Source organism: Nerophis ophidion, linkage group LG20 (genome assembly GCF_033978795.1).
Source record: "Nerophis ophidion isolate RoL-2023_Sa linkage group LG20, RoL_Noph_v1.0, whole genome shotgun sequence".
NCBI classification, from domain to species: Eukaryota; Metazoa; Chordata; class Actinopteri; order Syngnathiformes; family Syngnathidae; genus Nerophis; species Nerophis ophidion.
In genome coordinates, this window is record NC_084630.1 from 27851909 (window position 1) to 27873612 (window position 21704).

General features: G+C 45.0%; 1 protein-coding gene across 4 annotated transcripts in view; it reads left to right on the plus strand.

Moving 5' to 3' along the window:
• LOC133538944 (vacuolar protein sorting-associated protein 37B-like) overlaps positions 1-21704 on the plus strand; it is a 73569-nt gene that overhangs the window by 7105 nt on the left and 44760 nt on the right. The window contains exons 2-4 of one of the 4 annotated variants that reach the window (XM_061880889.1): positions 17724-17766; positions 18538-18622; positions 18702-18812. The exons of 1 other annotated variant lie outside the window; for it this stretch is intronic. In XM_061880889.1, the coding sequence (XP_061736873.1) occupies positions 18542-18622; positions 18702-18812 (192 nt within the window). In that variant the 5' untranslated portion in view covers positions 17724-17766; positions 18538-18541. Of the gene's footprint in view, positions 1-17723; positions 17767-18537; positions 18623-18701; positions 18813-21704 lie in introns of those variants that run through there. 2 more of the 4 variants (XM_061880888.1, XM_061880890.1) reach the window with 2 other exon arrangements.

Below are 21704 nucleotides of genomic sequence, written 5' to 3' on the forward strand. Positions count from 1 at the left end.
GCAGAGCCCTTCAACTTTCTTCCTTGTCTCAGTAATTCCGTTTTGTGTCTCCGGTTTACAAAGCGCACAAGGACTGAAGGCTTTGCTTTGTCTCTGCTTGGCAGCGTATGACACGCTGAGATGTTATTTGCATCCACGTGTATGTCTTTTCCTTTCAAAAATTGCAAGACTTGGTCCTCCAGAGTTTGCAGATCCCCTGTCTCTGCGTCCTCTCCAACATTCCTGCCCGCCGCCGCAACTCGGGCATACACGAGCGCGGTCTGATATTTAGTCCCGTGATGATGACATCGTCCATCCTCATGTACTGCTCCAAGTTTTCAACCCTCCTTTCAAGATCAGTTATTGTCTTGTCTTTTTGTCGAATTATTTCTTTGAGTTTCCTCACTTCATCTACAACCTCCGTGAGCTTGCTTAGCTGCTGGGAGATGCTAGCCAGGTCCCCTGACATGAAGTTTAGCGACTTCCGTATTTCCTCTATGTCATTCTCCATCTGTGCACTCTTCTTTGGAGGAGGCATGACAAAAGGTGCGTTGATGCTTCTCAAGCCTTTCTTTTGTGTTTTGACGGAGTAGATTAGATAATAGTTGCTTAATGTTGTCGCAACTTACGGGAGCGCCGCCATCTTGCTTCCTACCACATAATATATAACAGGATATATTTGTAATATTGAGTATAAAACTATGATTTGTGCCCTGTAAACACTGTGTATAGTGGGGGCAGAAACCTGCTGACCACTACGAGGGATATAGTTGGGCTGTGGAAGGAATACTTTGAGGATCCCCTTAATCCTACAGACACACCCTCCGAAGAGGAAGCAGAGTCCGAGATCAAAAACGCGGACATGTCCATTACTTGAGCCAAAGTTGCTGAGGTAATCAAAAAACTGCCCAGTGGCAAGGCCCCAGGAGAGGACGAGATTTTCCCCGACTACTTCAAGGCTCTGGATGTTGTGGGACTGTCGTGGCTGACACCTTTCTTCAACATAGCGTGGAAGTCTGGGGCAATACCTCTGGATTGGCAGACTGGGGTGATGATCCCCCTTTTTTAGGAAGGGGGACTGGAGGGTGAGTTCCAATCATAGAGGGATCACACCTCTCGGCCTCCCGGGGAAAGTCTATTCCAGGGTGCTGGAGAGGAGAGTCCGGCTGTTAATCGGGCCTCGGATTCAGGAGGAACAATGGGGTTTTCTCCCTGGTCGTGGAACACAGGACCAAATTTGTACCCTTGCTAGGGTACTGGAGTGGGCAGGGGAGTTTGCTCAACCAGTCCACGTGTGTTTTGTGGATTTGGAAAAGGCCTTCGGCCGTGTCCCTTGCGGTGCCTTGTCGAGGGTGTTTCAGGAGTACAGGGCCCAGGGTCCGTTGCTACGGGCCATACGGTCTCTGTACAAGCGGAACAGGAGTCTGTACGTTGGACACCGCCAGGGCTGCCCTTTGTCACTGGTCCTGTTATATATCTTTATGGATAGAATTTCGGGGGGCAGTCAGGGTGTGGAGAGTTTCCAGTTTGGTGGCCAGAGGATCGCATCTCTGCTTTTTGCAAATGATGTGGTCCTGTTGGCTTCATTAGTCTGTGACCTTCAGCGTTCACTGGGGCTGTTTGCAGCCGAGTGTAAAGCTACTGGGATGAGGATCAGCACCTCCAAATTTGAGGCCATAGTTCTCAGTCAAAAAAGGGTGGACTGCACCCCTCGGTTTGGGAGTGAAGTTCTGCCTCAAGTGGAGGAGTTCAAGTATCTCGGGGTCTTGTTCACAAGTGAGGGAAGAATAGAACGCCAGATTGACAGACAGATTGGTGCGGCGTCTGCATTGATGCAGTCACTGCACCGATCTGTTGTGGTAAAGAAGGAGCTGAGCCGGAAGGCGAAACTCCCGATTTACAGGTCAGTCTTCGTTCCTACCCTCACCTATAGTCACAAGCTTTGGGTAATGACCGGAACGACAAGGTTACGAATACAAGTGGCAGAAATTGGTTTCCTCCACAGGATGTTTGGGATCATCCTAACAGATAGGTTGAGAAGCTCGGTCATCCGGGAGAGACTCAGAGTTGAGCCGCTGCTCCTTCACAGCGAGAGGAGCCAGCTGAGATGGCTCAGGCATTTACTACGGGTGCCTCCCTGGTGAGGTGTTTCAGGCATGTCCAGCCGGGAGAAGACCTCGGGGCAGACCTCGGACACGTTGGAGGGACTATGTCTCACAGCTGGCCTGGGAACGCCTCGGTATCCCCCCTGTAAAACTAGATGAGGTGGCCAGGGACAGGGAAGTTTGTGCATCTCTGCTTAGACGGCTGACCTGGCGACCTGGACTTGGATAAGCGGTGGAATAATTGATGCATGGACGGTATAAAAACTTGTGTGTTTGATGGTTAAATATACAGTAAGTAATGGTGATATATGGTATATAAATTATGTGTTTGGTGATAAGTTTAAAAACTATGATGTGTTTAGTGATAACGTGATATATTATTGATATATGGTTTACAAACTATAATGTTTTTAGTAATAACATGTTATACTGGTAATATTTGGTATAATTTTGAGTTGACCCTGTGATGAGGTGGCGACTTGTCCAGGGTGTACGCCGCCTTCCGCCTAAGCGCAGCTGGGATAGACTACAGCACCCCCCGCAACCCTGAGAGGAACAAGCGGTAGAAAATGGATGGATGGATGGTGTTGAGTAATAACATGACATGTTGGTGATATATGTTATTCAAACTAAAAATGTGTTTGGTTATTGCACGATACAACGTTGGTGATAAGTGGTATCAAAAAACTAACGTGTTTGGTGATAACTTATCACCAATCACATTAGTTTTATAGCATTTTATAAGTAATGTTACATACAGCAATGTTAATATTTGGTTACATGTCCCTTGGCAAGTTTCACTGCAATAAGGCGCTTTTATAGCTGATAACATGATATATTAGTTATTCTATGGTATAAAATAAATGTGTTTACAAAGGACAAAAGTGGCAAACTCATAACATCAAAGAAAGACCTCGAAGCTTACCTCAAACAGAACCACACTGACACCCAGCGGAGCGGACCAAAAACTCTCCCACCTGATATGCCACCAATAGAGTCCCCAGAACACTAACTGGACACTAACCCTCCAAAGTGGAGTGAGGTGGAGAGAATTGTACGACGAGCTAGAGCGGCATCCTCTCCTGGGCCCAATGGAATTCCATACCGATTTTATAAGAAAACTCCAGAGGTTTTACACTTTCTATGGAGGCTGATGAAGGTGGTGTGGCAGAAACAAGCAATTCCAACTGCATGGCGGAGGGCAGGAGGCATCCTGATCCCCAAGGAAAAGGACTCTGTGGACATCAGCCAGTTTCGCCAAATCAGCCTTCTCAATTTTGAAGGCAAAATCTTCTTCAGTGTAGTGGCTCACAGGCTGTCCACCTACCTGGAAAAGAACCAATACATTGACACTTCGGTGCAAAAAGCAGGGATTCCAGCGTTCTCGGGGTGCCTGGAGCACACGAACATGATATGGAGTCAAATTCAAGCTGCCAAGAAGGGTGGAAGAGACCTCCATGTTGTGTTCTTGGACCTAGCAAATGCCTTTGGGTCAGTTCCTCATGATCTCCTCTGGGTGGCATTCCACTATTTCAGTGTCCCGGATTCCATAACTGGTCTAGTCAAAGCCTATTTCCAGGACCTACAGCTATGCCTGACAACTGGTGGGTGTACCACAGCATGGCAGCGACTCGAAATAGGAATAATGGCAGGGTGTACCATCTCACCTCTTGCTTTTACAATGGCTATGGAGGTCATCATCCGGGCCTCTAAGTGGGTGGTAGGAGGTCAAAAGAGTAAATCCGGTCTTCGTCTTCCCCCCATCAGAGCCTATATGGATGATATGACCATCCTCACCACAACCAAGGCGTGTGCTAGGCGGCTGCTGAACAAACTGCAAGAAAACATCCAGTGGGCCCGAATGGAAATAAAACCAAGCAAGTCCAGAAGCATCTCAGTGGTGAAGGGGAAGCTGATGGAACATAGATTCTGTGTGGGTGAGGAGGCTATACCAACAGTGTCTGAGAAGCCTGTCAAGAGTCTTGGGCGTTGCTATCATGCCACCCTCAAGGACACGGGGCAGGTGGACCAGCTCAAGCAGGACACTATAACTGGCCTTGAAAACATCGATAAGACCATGCTCCCTGGCCGGTTGAAGCTGTGGTGCCTCCAATTTGGGTTGCTACCCAGGCTTTTGTGGCCTCTGACCATCTATGACGTACCAACCAAAAAGGTAGAAAAGTTGGAGAGGATGGTTAGTGCATTTGCTAGGAAGGGGCTGGGTCTTCCCAAATGCTTCAGTAACATCGGACTGTATGGAAGAGGTGTTCTGGAGCTTCCTGTTTCCAGCCTAGTAGAGGAGTTTAAGTGTGCAAAGGTAAGGCTGGAAATGACGTTAACAGAGTCTCGTGACCCATGCGTTGCCCAAACAGCTCCTACCTTGGTGACCGGAAGGAAATGGACTGCAGCGGCAGCTACTCTGCTAGCAAAGGAGAATCTTAGGCACAGAGACATCATTGGCCTCGTGCAGCAGGGAAGAGGAGGCCTTGGCCTTAGTGAGAGCAGACCGTTGTGGCATAATGCGGCTCCAGCTCAGCGACGACGGCTGGTTGTAGAGGAGGTACGTCGGCATGAGCAGGCAGCAAGATGTGCAAAGGCTATCTCACAAGTTAAGCAAGGACAGTGGATGAGCTGGGAAGGAGTCGAGAGGAGAAGGCTCTCATGGAGGGAGCTGTTGGGCATGGAGGCAGTTCACATCAGCTTCATCTTACGCTCCACTTATGATGTCCTTCCCTCCCCCTCCAACCTCAAACAGTGGTATGGAGAGGACCCTACATGCCCCCTCTGTCCCTCTCCAGCTAACCTCAAACACATTCTCGTTGGCTGCAAGACAAGTCTGTCACAAGGGCGCTACACCTGGCGGCACAACCAGGTTCTGAAGTGCCTAGCAGCCACGTTAGAGGCCAGAAGAGCGAAGATCAATGCCCTGCCCCCGCCAAAAGTACATCCTACAGCCACAAGAGAGTTTATCCGAGAAGGTGCAGAGTCCACCAAAGGCCATATAACAGACATAGGCCAGCTCGGAAGGGCTCGTGACTGGAAAATGGCGGTGGATCTTGATCAAAAGCTCTGCTTTCCTTCAGAGATAGCCATGTCAAACCTCAGACCAGACATTGTGCTCTGGTCCTCCTCACTGCGTATTGTGTATATAATAGAACTTACGGTTCCCTGGGAGGCTGCTGTGGAGGAGGCATTTGAACGCAAAAGCCTTAAGTACACCAAACTGGCAGCTGATGCTGAGCAGAATGGATGGAAAGCCAAGGTCTGCCCAGTGGAAGTTGGCTGCAGAGGCTTTGTTGGCCAGACAACAATCAGGCTGCTTAAGGACATCGGATTTCGAGGCCAAACCCTGCGAAACACCATCAAAGCCCTCTCAGGAGCAGCAGAGACAGCCAGTCGGTGGCTGTGGGTGAAGAGGAGAGACACCATCTGGGGATGTAGTAAGACCTACATCACATAATGGTTAAAAGCAGAGGGGGGCTCACCTGGGACACCAGGTGTTGCCGATGAGCCCTCTGGAGGTGTGGTGGGCCTATCATTGAAACGCCAGTGAAGGAGGGTGCCCACCTGATGACCCCAATGAAGCTGACAACCATTACCCTTCCTCCTCTCTGCCCCCCATCTTGCGATCCCACCCAACCAGGTCTAATACCACAACCGCTCTGAGGCAGCGCTGAAGGAGGTAGCCTATTATTTCCACTCTACTCAGGTTATCTTGTATCATGGGATTGTTCTATCTAGTCCTAAAATTGAACTGAACTGTTTGGTGATCAAATTATATATTGGTGATATTTGGGATACAATTATTATGTGTTTGATGATAACATTATTTATTAAAGTTAAAAATTATTCTCTGCAAATGACCCATCACCCTTGATCACCCTCTGGGAGGTGAGGGGAGTGGTGGGCATCAGCGATAGCCACGCCCGGGAATAATTTCTGGTGATTTAACCCACAATTCTAACCCTTGATGGTGAGCGCCAGGCAGGGAGGTAATGGGTCCCATTTTTATCGTCTTTGGTAGGACTCGGGCGGAGCGTCAACTCACGACCTACCGATTTCAGGGCGGACACTAACTTATATAGTATAAAAACTAGTGTTTTGGTAATAATAAGGTAAGGTTTGGTAACAACATGAGATGTTGCATAAAAACTATGATGTGTTCTGGTGAATGTGAGAACATGTATTGGTGATATGTGGTATAAACACTGATATGTTTGGGGACAACCTGATGTATTGGTAATATATGGTATACAAACTATGATGTGTTTTGGTGATGACATTATATATTAGTGATGTATGGTATAACAAATATAATGTGTTTTGGTTTTAACATGATATATTCCTGGGCGTGGCCCCACTGCTGCCCACTGCTCCCCTCACCTCCCAGGAGGTGATCAAGGGGATGGGTCAAATGCAGACGACAAATTTCTCCACACCTGGTGTGTGTGTGACAATCATTTGTACTTTAACTTTAACTTTAATATATAAAAACTACAATGTGTTTTGGTGATAAGATGATGTATTGGTGATATGTGGTATAACACTACCCTGTGATGAGGTGGCGACTTGTCCAGGGTGTACCCCGCCTACCGCCCAAATGCAACTGAGATAGGCTCCAGCGACCCCAAAAGGGACAAGCGGTAGAAAATGGATGGATGGATGGTATAACACTATGTTTGGTTATAACATGATCTATTGGAGATATATGGTATAAAACTATAGTATGTTTGGTTATAGCATAATAAATATATTGGTGACATGGTATCAGGATCAGCATATAACTTGTTTTGTTGGGAAGGAAGTCAGTGAAGGTCTCAAAAGGAGAATTTTAGATTTACACAGGTTGGGATTTTTCTACACATATTTCTTAACAATTTGCAGATTTTTTTACTTCAAAAATATGTACATGAGTAAATTAAATTTGCATGTGCGACCACTTTTTAATGAGTATTGTTGACTTTGTTGTTGAATACTTCATCTCTTGCTGTCGTTCAAAAACGTTTTCCGAAGCCTTCACATCTGACATAAGTGAACCTTGCTAAAGTGTCACCTGTTTAAATGTTCTTCATGTTCCTGTTCGGTGCGTACTTGGACTGGGATAAAAACATTCACTGAAAACCAAGTCAAAGAAGGAGTTCATGACTTTGTTAGAACCAAATGTCAGGGGAACAAAGCAGGAATGCTGATGTGAAGCAGATGTTGCGGAGGAGGAGGAGAGGGGCCGACCATGGGGACAACAAGAGTATCACCACTAATGGATGTTTCAGGACAACATGTAAGCATTTCAACAAAAATATATTTATATTACTCGTTTTCTTCCTGGCTGAACCTAAATAGTCAAACTACACGTCCACTCCCATATCCGAGAAAGAAGTTCAGAAAAAATGTTAGAAGTTACATCTACAGTCCTGATGTGGAACAATTTGTCTCTCCTCTTTTTGACAACAGAATGTCATTTGTAAGGACGAAACTGTTTTTTGTTTTTGAATGTTTGTGCCTGGAAGCTCTCATCTGAACACTACGTCAACTCATCTGTAAATTCTCAAGATCAGTCCGTTAGGACTTGGACTTTGGAACAGGAGAGTGGACAGGGCCTGCCGTTGCGTAACACTCTATGAGGTTGTTTAGGGCCACTACCGCTAGGGGGACCAGATGATCATGGCTTGGGCAGAGCTGTGTACAAACCCCGTTTCCATATGAGTTGGGAAATCGTGTTAGATGTAAATATAAACGGAATACAATGATTTGCAAATCATTTTCAACTCATATTCAGTTCAATATGCTACAAAGACAAGATATTTTATGTTCAAACTGTTAAACTTTATTTTTTTGTTGTTGCAAATAATCACTAACTTTAGAATTTGATGCCAGCAACACGTGACAAAGGAGTTGGGAAAGGTGGCAATAAATACTGATAAAGTTGAGGAATTCTCATCAAACACTTATTTGGAATATCCCACAGGTGTGCAGGCTAACTGGGAACAGTGGGTGCCATGATTGGGTATAAAAACAGCTTCCCAAAAAATGCTTAGTTTTTCACAAGAAAGGATGGGGCGAGGTACACCCCTTTGTCCACAACTAAGTGAGCAAATAGTCAAACAGTTTAAGAAAAACGTTTCTCAAAGTGCAATTGCAAGAAATTTTGGGATTTCAACACCTACGGTCCATAATATCATCAAAAGTTTCAGAGAATCTGTTGGCCGAAAACCAACATTGAACGACTGTGACCTTCGATCCCTCAGACGGCACCATATCAAAAACCGACATCAATCTCTAAAGGACATCACCACATGGGCTCGGGAACACTTCAGAAAACCACTGTCACTAAATACAGTTCGTCGCTACATCTGTAATTGCAAGTAAAAGCTCTAATATGCAAAGCGAAAGCCATTTATCAACAACATCCAGAAATGCCACCGGCTTTTCTGGGCCCGAGATCATCTCAGATGGACTGATGCAAAGTGGAAAAGTGTTCTGTGGCCTGACTAGTCCACATTTCAAATTGTTTTTGGAAATATTCGACATCGTGTCATCCGGACCAAAGGGGAAGCGAACCATCCAGACTGTTATCGACGCAAAGTTCAAAAGCCAGCATCTGTGATGGTATGGGGGTGGATTAGTGCCCAAGGCATGGGTAATTTACAAATCTGGGAAGGCACCATTAATGCTGAAAGGTACATACAGGTTTTGGAACAACATATGCAGCCATCTAAGCGCCGTCTTTTTCATGGACGCCCCTGCTTACTTCAGCAAGACTATGCCAAGCCACATTCAGCACGTGTTACAACAGTGTGGCTTCGTAAAAAAAGAGTGCGGGTACTTTCCTGGCCTGCCTGCAGTCCAGACCTGTCTCCAATCCAAAATGTGTGGCGCATTATGAAGCGTAAAATATGACAGCGGAGACCCCGGACTGTTGAACGACTGAAGCTCTACATAAAACAAGAATGGGAAAGAATTCCCCTTTCAAAGCTTCAACAATTAGTTTCCTCAGTTCCCAAACGTTTATTGAGTGTTGTTAAAAGAAAAGGTGATGTAACACAGTGGTGAACATGCCCTTTCGTTGGTAGAGTGGCTGCGCCAGCGACTTTATGGTTGCAGGTTTGATTCCCGCTTCCGCCATCCTAGTCACTGCCGTTGTGTCCTTGGGCAAGACACTTTACCCACCTGCTCCCAGTGCCACCCACACTGGTTTAAATGTAACTTAGATATTGGGTTTCACTATGTAAAGCGCTTTGAGTCACTAGAGAAAAGCGCTATATAAATATACCTCACTTCACTTCACATATTTTGGCACATGTTGCAGCCATGAAATTATAAGTTAATTATTATTTGCAAAAAAAAAATAACGTTTATGAGTTTGAACATTAAATATCTTGTGTTTGTAGTGCATTCAATTGAATATGGGTTGAAAAGGATTTGCAAATCATTGTATTCTCGTTTATATTTACATCTAACACAATTTTCCAACTCATATGGAAACAGGGTTTGTATAAAGAGAGTATGGCCAATACGGTTTCAGGCGGTCTCCTCAAGGATTGGTCAGAAAGCACTCACATAACTACAGGGTTGTTACGTGTACAAAGGAAGAAGACGTCACAGACAGAAGGGACGTCGTTTAGCTCTATATTTGTTAATAAAAAATATTAATAAATAAGGGAATGGAGTATGACTAATCCAAAAATGTGTGCGTGTACGACTATGTGTGGCGATTATCTGATGAGTGTTACCGGAAGTCTAAGGGGCTAAGACAAGCTCGGAGGTCCGTGAGCAGGCGTGATTCAAGGGCAGGAGAAAGGTGTCAAAGGTCCGTGTCCAGGCGGGAGGTCGAGATCCAAAAGGGCTAGTCAGGGAACCAGAGGAGAACACGGGGAGACGAGACACACAGCTCGCAATCAGAGGGCGGAGAAATGCTGCTGGAACAACACGAAACAGGACAACGCACAATGGACACGGAGGAGGAGAAAACACAGATAGAGAAAGCATAGAGCTTGATACGAGTCAGCTGGCCAAGAAACCAGGTTTGCACTGGCTTAAGAAGGCACGGAAGCTCATTAGCGACAGGTGTGTAGATTGCTGATTGAGCCGATTGAAGGCAGCCGCCTGTTGCAGCCGGAGTGGCGCGCGGCGGTGCGCTCTTGGAGGTGCGCCCAGCGCAGCACACGGATGAATGCGCACTGAGGTGCGCCCAAGCGTGACAAGGGTGCCATGCCTACTCCCAACTTTGAGCTGATTCTGCTTCTTTTTTAGTTTTTCGACATGTAAAAGTGCCCTGTGGCGCAGCCCAGAATTGTGGAAAGGTTTTACATTGCTTTTCAACACAACCCAGAAAGAAGACAAGTATGGGATGTAAAAGTTTGTTATTAACACTGGAGAGTCACTGATTATAGCGTCTTGTGCGTGGTAAATACACAAAACAAGTCGGCATTTTGTTTGAATCTCAGTAAAACAAAAAATAAGGCAATTCAGTAGCAGTAGAAGAGAAAGTCAAACACATATACAAATAGATGAACGTTGAGTAAATAAAAGAAACCAAATTATGGGTGTGATAATACAAAACCCAAAACCAGTGAAGTTGGCATGTTCTGTAATTCGTAAATAGAAACAGAATACAACGGTTTGCAAATCCTTATAAACTTATATTCAATTAAATACACTGCAAAGACAAGATATTTAATGTTTAGACTGAGAAACATTTTTGGGGGGGGCAAATAATCATTAACTTAGTAATGGCAGCAACACATTGCAAAATGGTTAGCACAGGGGCATTTTTACCTCTGTGTTACATGGCCTTTCCTTTTAACAACACTCATTAAATGTTTGGGAACAAAGGAGACCCATTTTTGAAGCTTTACAGGTGGAATTCTTTCCCATTCTTGCTTGATATACAGCTTAAGTTGTTCATCAGTCCGGGGTCTCCGTTGTGGTATTTTACGCTTCATAAGGCTCCACACATTTTCAATGGTTAGACAGGTCTGGACTACAGGCAGGTCAGTCTAGTACCCACACTCTTTTACTATGAAGCCACACTGTTGTAACACGTGGCTGGGCATTGTCTTGCCAAAATAAGCAGGGGCGTCCATGATAACGTTGCTTGGATGGCAACATATGTTTCTCCAAAACCTGTATGTACCTTTCAGCATTAATGGTGCCTTCACAGATGTGTAAGTTACCCATGCCTTGGGCACTAATACACACCCATACCATCACAGATGCTGGCTTTTGAACTTTGAGTCTATAACTATTTGGATGGTTCTTTTCCTTTTATAGTCTTTGTAGTCTATTCAATTGAATATAGGTTGAAAAGGATTTGCAAATCATTGTATTTTGATTTTATTTTTACGATTTACACAACGTGCCAACTTCACTGGTTTTGGGGTTTGTAGATAAGAAAATGAACGTAAAGTGGCAAGAAATAAATCAATAATTAATAAAGCAAAATATGTTCTGTACTAAAAGTCACTCCATATTCTCTACTGCACGCCAGTGTTACCATATCTGAGTTATTGTGCAGAAATATGGGGAAATAACTACAAAAGTACACTTTTTCACTTACCAGGAACATAAAAGAAAGATCAGTTAGAAAATTCCATAATAAATGATACATACAGTGATTACACGTACAAAGTACAAAATGAAGGTAATAAGTAATTTTTTTTAGTCATTCTGTGTATTTTGTTTACTTAAATTTGGCCATCTGCTGCGTGTTAGAGTGCGTGCACTGCAGGAATGTAGCAGCAGAGTGTGTCAATAACGGCTGCAAAATTATTGTATTTCACAACATAAAAGCATGTTGTATTGTAAGTAAGTAAGTTCATGTTTAGAACTATATTTTGACGCAATAATTTGGTAATTTTCATCAGAAAAACCAACATCGAAACGACAACAATTGCGTACATCCGAGCAGTCTTGGGCCTGGCGCCTGTTGTTTAGTTGACCATTTCCTCTTTATACACGACTCTGGGCCTGGGCTTTTAGAAAGATTTCAAGATTTGTTTGTATCATTTCATACTGTCAGTTATAACATATGTCAGAAGAGTCAAATCTACATGCCCTAAAGCTAACCAACGAGCAAGATTGTAGTCAGCTTGAGCCGTGTCTTAATGAAATCAAACAATGGATGGCTGCTAACTTTTTGCAACTCAACACCAAGAAAACGGAAATGCTGATTATCGGTCCTGCTAGACACCAACACCTATTTAAAGGTTTACTGAAACCCACTCCTACCGACCACGCAGTCTGATAGTTTATACATCAATGATGAAATATTAACATTGCAACACATGCCAATACGGCCCTTTTAGTTTACTAAATTGCAATTTTAAATTTCCAGCGAGTTTTCTTGTTGAAAACGTTGCGGAATGATGACGCGTACGCGTGACGTCACGGACTGTTAGGAAATATTAGCGCTGCACCACTAGCAGCTAAATATCGTCTGCTTTAATCACATAATTACACAGTATTTTTGACATCTGTGTTGCTGAATCTTTTGCAATTTGTTCATTTAATAATGGAGACTATAAAGAACAATGCTGTTGGTGGAAATAATAGAATAGAAGAATAGAATAGGGTGAATTTTATTGTCATTATATTTGCATATATCGAGATTAAAGACTCCAACCTAAGGTGCGGTAGTGGGAACAAATATGGGGTGAAATAAATGACATAAGAGGTAAAAAGGAAAAACTAACAATTGAAATAAAGAGACTACTATCCAATAAAAATAATAAGCAATCCTGTACAATATACAAAACACTATAGAAGTACAAAATACAAAATACTGTACAATATACAGAGCAAGACAGGAGTACCGAAGTAATAAATAACAATCAGTGTCAGACGTATTGCACTCGAAGGGTAGTATTGCACAGTATGGTATTAGGGCATTATATTGTATAGGGGTGAATTATTATTATTATAAGTTAGAGTTCAACATGGTGACAGCTTTGGGAAAGAAGCTTTCTCTGAGCCTGTTTGTTCTGGCTCTGATGCACCTGTAGCGCCTGCCTGATGGTAGCAAGTCGAACAGGTGGAAGCCAGGGTGTGTAAGTCCTTCAGGGAGGGCAGGGGACAGCCAATGATTTTTTGTGCAGACTTTATGACCCTCTGAATCGGCTGTTTGTCTGCTTCAGTGCAGCTGGCGTACCACACTGTTATGCAGTACGTCAGCAGGCTCTCGACAGCCGAGCGATAGAAGGTCACCCTCAGCTGCCTCTCCAGTCTGTTCTTCCTCAGCACCCTCAGGAAATGGAGTCTCCGGTGGGCCTTCCGGATGACCGCAGTTGTATTTTGGGTCCAGGACAGGTCAGCAGATATGAGGGTCCCGAGTAACTTGAAGGAGCTGACTCTCTCCACCTCCTCGCCGTTGATGCAGAGGGGTGCGGGGTCTGCAGTGTTTTTTCCTGAAGTCAAAGATGAGTTCCTTGGTTTTTGTGGTGTTCAGTGCCAAATTATTCACTGAACACCACGCTGATAGTTTCAGGACCTCATCTCTGTATGCAGACTCATCCCCCCTGTAATGGGACCCACCACCGTTGTGTCATCGGCGAACTTGATGATGGTGTTCTCCGAGTGGGATGGACTACAGTTATGGGTGTAGAGGGAGTACAGCAAAGGGCTAAGCACACAGCCCTGTGGGGAGCCGATGCTGAGTGTGCGGGGGGAGGAGAGATGGGGGCCAAGTTTTACTGTCTGAGGTCAGTTGGTCAGGAAGTCCTTAATCCAAAGACAGGTGGGTGAGGGTAGGCCTAAGTCCAGCAGTTTGGTGACCAGGATGTCTGGAATGATGGTATTGAAGGCGGAGCTATAGTCAATGAAAAGCATCCTGACATAGCTCCCCCGGTGTTCCAGGTGGCTCAGTGTGGAGTGGAGAGCCATGGATATGGCATCATCCGTGGATCTGTTTGTCCGGTAGGCAAACTGCTGTGGGTCTAGGGTGGGGGAGAGGCAGGCTTGGATGTGGTGGAGGACCAGCCTCTCGAAGCACTTCATGATGACAGGTGTGAGTGCTACTGGGGGATAATCATTGAGGTTGTTTGTGGCAGCTTTCTTGGGTACCGGGATGATTGTGGCAGATTTAAGGCAGGGTGGGATGAATGCCTGTGCCAAGGAGAGGTTGAAGAGGACGGTGATAATGTAGGAGAGCTGGTCGGCGCATGCTTTGAGCACCTTCCCGGGTACACCGTCTGGACCAGTCGCCTTCCTGGGGTTCACTGCCTTGAGCACCCGCCTGACCTCGTGCTCCTCAAGAATGAGTGTGGGGAGGCAGGGGGTTGGGGGTGCTGGTGGTGGTGTGGCTGTGACTGATTGTGATGTCTCAAAGCGTGCAAAAAGCGGTGGATTGCAGCTGTCTTTAGCACCTAGACACAGCCGGTGTTTCTTTGTTGGTTGTGAAGCAGAGCGGTCAAGCGAACATGTTTTCTCCACGTCAACCAGCATGTTTTTGGAAGAGGAAATTGTGATATATATCTTACCGAAGAAATCAGAGGATTATTTGTCATCCTGCAGCATCTGTCAAAAAAGGCAGCTGTGATTTTGGCTCCTCAGCTTCTCTCTGAGACACTGCGTGTTCACCGCAGCCATCCGACACCGGGGTATGTCTTTACAATCTTTAAAAACTCACTAAAACACTATTAAAAACAATAAGCAGATAAGGGATCTTCCAAAATGATCCTAGTAAATGTGTCCAATTACATCTGAAATGCTCACACTGGCGCCGCCCGGAGCCGTCGCTTTTTTTTTGTAGTTCTTTACTATCAATATCTTAATTCACGAATCTTTCATCCTCGCTCAAATTAATGGGGATATTGTCGCTTTCTCAGTCCGAATTGCTCTTACTGCTGGTGGCTCCTACTATAAAGAATGTGAATATGTGTGGAGCCCTGCAACTCGTGACGTCACGCGCACGAGGCAGGGCTTTTTTATTAGCGACCAAAAGTTGCGAACTTTATCGTCAATGTTCTCTACTAAATCCTTTCAGCAAAAATATGGCAATATCGCGAAATGATCAAGTATGACACATAGAATGGACCTGCTATTCCCGTTTAAATAAGAAAATCTAATTTCAGTAGGCCTTTAATAACACCACCGTAACATTTGACAACCAAACAATTACACAAGGTGACTTGGTAAAGAATCTGGGTATTATCTTCGACCCAACACTCTTGTTTAAGTCACACATTAAGAGTGTTACTAAAATGGCCTTCTTTCATCTTCGTCATATCGCTAAAATTCGTTCCTCTTTGTCCACTAGTGAGGCTGAGATCATTATTTGTGCGTTCGTTACGTCTCGTTTCGATTAGTGTAACATACTACGTCTAGCATTAAAAGATGACAGTTGGTACAAAATGCGGCTGTTAAACTTGACAAGAATGAGAAAGTTTGGGCCTATACTAACTCACCTGCACTGGCTTCCGTGCACTTAAGATGTGACTTTAAGGTTTTACTACTTACTGTACGTATGAAATACTACACGGTCTAGCTCCATTCTATCTTGCTGATTGTATTGTACCATATGTCCCGGCAAGAAATCTGCGTTCAAAGAACTCCGGCTTATTAGTGATTCCCGGAGCCAAAAAAAAGTCTGCGTTTTCCATTGGAGCTTCAGTACTCTGGAATGCCCTCCCGGTAACAGTTAGAGATGCTACCTCAGTAGAAGCATTTAACCCTTCTGTGGTGTTCATATTGTTGTTACTCAGCCAGCGTTTGTGGGTCTGATGGACCCGTTGGATTTTGTGGCTTTTAATGCCTCACAATCAAACACTTTTATGTTAAAACCCTGAAACAGATGTTTACCTTATCCCAAACACATCTGTAATGAAGTGCTTTGAGAGGCTGGTAAAGGAATTACATTGTCTCCAGACTTCCCCCCACATTCGACCCATACCAGTTTGCTTATCGCCCTAACCGCTCCACAGAGGACACCATCTCCTCTGCACTCCACCTGAGCTTGGAACATCTGGAAGAAAAGGACACACACGTCCGGACTTCAGCTCGGCATTCAAAACCATCATCCCGCAGCACTTGGTGAACAAACTGGCCCCCCTTGGATTCAGTACCCCCCTATGCAACTGGCTGCTTGACTTCCTCACAGACAGACCCCAGTCTGTGAGAGTGGGCAACAACACCTCCAGTGTCATCTCCCTTAGCACCGGCTCCCCCCAGGGCTGTTTCCTGAGTCCGCTGCTGTTCACCTTGATGGCCCATGACTGTTGCGCCAGGTCCACTACTAACCACATTGTGAAGTACACAACAGTGGTGGGCCTCATCCGTGACAACAACGACATGGACTATAGGGAGGAGGTGAAACATCTGGTTGACTGGTGCAGAACCAACAACCTGGTCCTGAACGTCGACAAGACCAAGGAGATCACCGTCGACTTCAGGAAGCACAGTCCAGCCACACTCCACTCTTCATCAACGGCACAGCGGTGGAGATGGTAAGCAGCACCAAGTTCCTGGGGGTGCAGATAACTGACAATATGACCTGGTCCCTACACACCGAAACTCTTGCAAAAAGAGCTCAGCAGCGCATGCACTTTTCGCGTCGGATGAAAAGAGAACAGCTCCCTCCCCCCGTTCTCACCACATTCTACAGAGGCGCTATAGAGAGTCTGCTGACCAACTGCATCTCTGTCTGGACTGGAGCCTGCAGTGCCTCAGACTGGAAGTCTCTCCAGAGAGTGGTGTGGATGGCACAAAAGATCATCAGGACTCCTCTTCTTCCTATCCAGGAAATCGCAAAATGCCACTTCCTGACCAGGGCTCAGAAAATCTGCAGAGACTCCTCTCACCCCCAACAAGGACTTTTTTCACTGCTGGACTCTAGAAAGTGGTTCCGCAGCCTCCGTGGCAGAACCTCCAGGTTCTGTAACAGCTTCTTCCCTCAGGCCGTAAGACTCTTGAACGCATCATAATAATCCCCTCAATTACCCCCAAAAATGGATTAACTCACTGGAATACAAAGACAATATAATAAACATCCATAAACGTGGATGCATATGCAAAAGTGCAATATATTTATCTGTACAGTAATCTTTTTATTTATATCTGCACCTTATTGCTTTTTTATCCTGCACTACCATGAGCTAATGCAATGCAATTTTGTTCTTATTTGTACTGTTAAGTTCAAATTTGAAAGACAATAAAAAGTAAGTGTAGGTCTAAGACCCACAAACACTGGCTTAGCAACAACAATATGAACGTTGCATGGAAATTTCTCTGCCAGCTTCTGCATCCCACAGGGATTCTTCTTTTGTGTTTCTGCACCTGCGGTTCCCACACAAGGTTGCAACATTGTTTGTCAACACTGTTTGCTCTCATTTTCTCGCACATTTGACCCTCTGATGTTCTGTGTACCTACACTTTGTCCTCCCCCTGTCTAGGCCTGCTGTGTGTGTGTGTGTGTGTGTGTGTGTGTGTGTGTGTGTGTGTGTGTGTGTGGTACACAGAACATCAAGTTCCGCACTTCTATTAGCCCCGGGTCCAGTGGCCATCTTATATGTAATGGAAATATGTAGGGGGGTGTATGGTGTGTGGTCATTAAATATGTATTCTGATATATGTTCTCCACAGAAAATGAGCTTAAGTCAGTGAGTCTCAGTTTGAAAAATTCATTAAATGTATCATTTTTCTTTTAAGGAAAATAGAAAACGGGTCCCACGGACTTGAACACCACACAAAGGTTAAGTCCCATCCTTTAAATAGACCCCATTTTTAGACCAGTTGATCTGCCGTTTATTTTCTTTTCTCCTCTGCCCCCCTCTCCCTTGTGGAAGGGGGCCACAGGTCGGGTGGCCACGAATGAAGTGCTGGCTGTCCAGAGTCGGGACGCAGGGTGGACCGCTCGCCTGTGCATCGGTTGGGGAAATCTCTGTGCTGCTGACCTCCGCTCGGGATGGTCTCCTGCTGGCCCCATCATGGACTGGACTCTCACTATTATGTTGGATCCACTATGAACTGGACTTTCACAATAGTATGTTAGACCCACTCGACGTCCATTGCATCCGGTATCCCCTCGAGGGGTGGGGTGTCACCCACATCTGCGGTCCTCTCCAAGGTTTCTCATAGTCATTCACCTTGACGTCCCACTGGGTTGGGAGTTTTTCCTTGCCCTTTTGTGGGCTCTGAACTGAGGATGTCGTTGTGGCTTGTGCAGCTCTTTCAGACGCTTGTGATTTTGAGCTATATAAATAAACATTCATTGATTGATTGGTTGATCACTGGGCCAACACAGATAGAAAAACATTTCACATTCACACACTAGGGTCAATTTAGTGTGGCCAATCAACACTTGTGATCATTTTGGTGACAATAACCATGAAATGAAATGTTCATATGTTACATCCCTACCCTATTCTATTTTACTGTGAATCCTGGGAAGTTTGTAAAACAGCTACAAACGGTCAAAACCCACTGTATCATGCAAATTTTTGCCTTGTGTCCTTAAATGTAGAAAAATGCCAACGGAAGGAGTGACGTCACCAGATCGCAGTAGAATACATCGTGTTTCTTTCTGGTATGACCAGGAAGCGGCTGCTGTGAGTAAACTAATCAGTCACAATTGAGTTTGTACGTTTTTGTTTGTGGTGTGTGAGGCTTTGGATCTTCTCTCTTCAGGTGGTGTCCATTCTTTTGGGTCTGTTTCAGTTGCTCCTGTCTGTCCCACTCAGCTTCACTCACCTAACTCTCCCATATCTATTCATCCTGCCTCTTGTATCCGGAATTCTTGTAAGTCACTATATCACCTGTTAACACAAGGAACACCTTAAGTTAAAATGTCACTCTGGTTTATAAACAATTGGCCAGAAGAACAAGTCTTGTTATCTGTTACAGTAATCGGTGAAGTACTGCAATTTAAGAACAAAGTACACTATACTGCCAAAAGTATTTGGCCACCCATCCAAATAATCAGACTCAGGTGTCCTAATCACTTGGTCCGGCCCCAGCTGTATAAGCACTTACGCATAGAGACTGTTTCTACAAACATTTGTGAAAGAATGGGCCGGTCTAAGTGATTTCCAGCGTGGAATGGTCATTGGATGCCACCTGTGCAACAAATCCAGTCGTGAAATTTCTTTGCTCCTAAATATTCCAAAGTCAATTGTCGGCTTTATTATAAGAAAATGAAAGAGTTTGAGAACAACAGCAACTCAGCCACAAAGTGGTAGGCCACGTAAACTGACATAGAGGGAGTCAGCGGATGCTGAAGCGTCAGTTTCTACAGCGCTCCAAACTTCATGTGACATTCCAATTATCCCACGTACAGTACGCAGAGAGCTTCATGGAATGGGTTTCCATGGCCGTGCAGCTGCATCTAAGCCATACATCACCAAGTCCAATGCAAATTGTCGGATGCAGTGGTGTAAAGTTTGTCGCCACTGGACTCTAGAGCAGTGGAGACGCCTTCTCTGGAGTGATGAATCACGCTTTTCAATCTGGCAATCTGATGGACAATTCTGGGTTTGGAGGTTGCCAGGAGAACGGTACATTTCGGACTCCGTTGTGCTGAGTGTGAAATTTGGTGCAGGCGGAATTAAGGTGTGGGGTTGTTTTTCAGGAGTTGGGCTTGGCCCCTTAGTTCCAGTGAAAGGAACTTTGAACGCTCCAGTATACAAAAACATTTTGGACAATTCCATGCTCCCAACCTTGTGGGAACAGTTTGGAGCGGGCACCTTCCTCTTCCAACATGACTGTGCACCAGTGCACAAAGCAAGGTCCATAAAGACATGGATGACGGAGTCTGGTGTGGATGAACTTGACTGGCCTGCACAGAGTCCTGAGCTGAATCCAATAGAACACCTTTGGGATGAATTAGAACGTAGACTGAGAGCCAGGCCTTCCCGACCAACATCAGTGTGTGACCTCACCAATGCGCTTTTAGAAGGATGGTCGAAAATTCCTATAAACACACTCCGCAATCTTGTGGACAGCCTTCCCAGAAGAGTTGAAGCTGTAATAGCTACAAAAGGTGGACCGACATCATATCGGTCCCTATGGGTTAGGAATGGGATGGCACTTCAATTTCATATGTGAGTCTAGGCAGGTGGCCAAATACTTTTGGAAATACAGCGTATCACCAAGTGACAAAAATATCACATATTTAAAGCGGCATATACAGTAGTACCTCAACTTAGGAGCCTTATTAGTGCTATTACCAGTTTCGGAACTCAAAACACTCATATTTCAAATCAGCCACGCATGTTACGCGAGATGCAAGTAGGAACCGAAGATGCGAGGCAGTGGAGTGAATAAAAAATGACAAGTCTTTATTAAGTCCAAGCTGGGACAAAGTACAATCCAAAAATATAGTCCAAAAAACTAAAGGCCTAGCTCAAAGCCACAGGACACAAGTACATCAGAGGAGTCATAAAAACAAGAAAATAAGTGTAGAAGATAGATAACTGACTATGTATCCATGCACTAAAATGGTCTGATGATTCAAATAATTTGTCTCAAAATTGTTGCGTCGAGGTTGAGCGGATTGTTCACCCAAGATGCAGACGGAACTCAAGTTGCAGTGTGCAGGTAACGAAAGGATTTCATGTTCATAAAACAAACAAACACAAGAAGAGCGAGCCGATTGCACGGGGAATGCCTATAGCCCGGGCAATTCTACCATGAATTGATTAACGTGGACCCCGACTTAAACAAGTTGAAAAACGTATTTGGGTGTTGCCATTTAGTTGTCAATTGTACGGAATATGCACTGTATTATGCAATCTACTAATAAAAGTCTCATTCAATCAGCTAACGGAATAGATAACAAGGAAAAGCATAAGGCAAAGCTTAGCTCAGGGATCCAAAGGGTAATCGAAGTAAACTGTTGCATGGAAGCAAACAAAAGCACCAGACCGAATATGGCGAAAGGCAGGACTAAATAGCTCTCTGATTAGTGCCTGGGAACAGGTGAGCATCCCGAACACTAATCAGAGGCAGGTGAAAACAATGAATAGCCATGGCAACCAAGGAGACACAAAACAGGGGTGCTGAAACAGAACTAAGCCAACAAGTGAAATCAAACGTGAACAAACTATGATCCGGGCAACGGATCACGACAAAAATAAGCATTCTACATCCCATGGAAACACATTAATCTGATTGTGTTGAGCTTTTGAAAAGTCCGACTAACACACCGAGATTATGTGATTGAAAACCAGACGGGTGTGGGTGATGGAGGAGACCCTTTGTTTTGCACATGCACCAGTCTCACCGCACGGGATAAAACCCGGAAAAGGATCGATCCCATTGAATGAAAACAGGCAACAACCGGAATGAAGAGGAGACTGTGTATTTGCTTGACAAATTAAAACAGGGGTGTCAGTCTGAGATGTTATTTTGCGGCCCCCAACTTATGGTAAATGGGTTGTACTTGTATAGCGCTTTTCTACCTTTTTAAGGAACTGAAAGCGCTTTGAAACTATTTCCACATTCACCCATTCACACACACACATTCACACACTGATAGCGGGAGCTGCCATGCATGGCGCTAACCAGGACCCATCAGGAGTAAGGGAGACGTGTCTTGCTCAAGGACACAACGGACATGACTAGGATGGTAGAAGGTGGGGATTGAACCAGGAACCCTCAGATTGCTGGGACGGCCACGCGCCCAACTTCGCC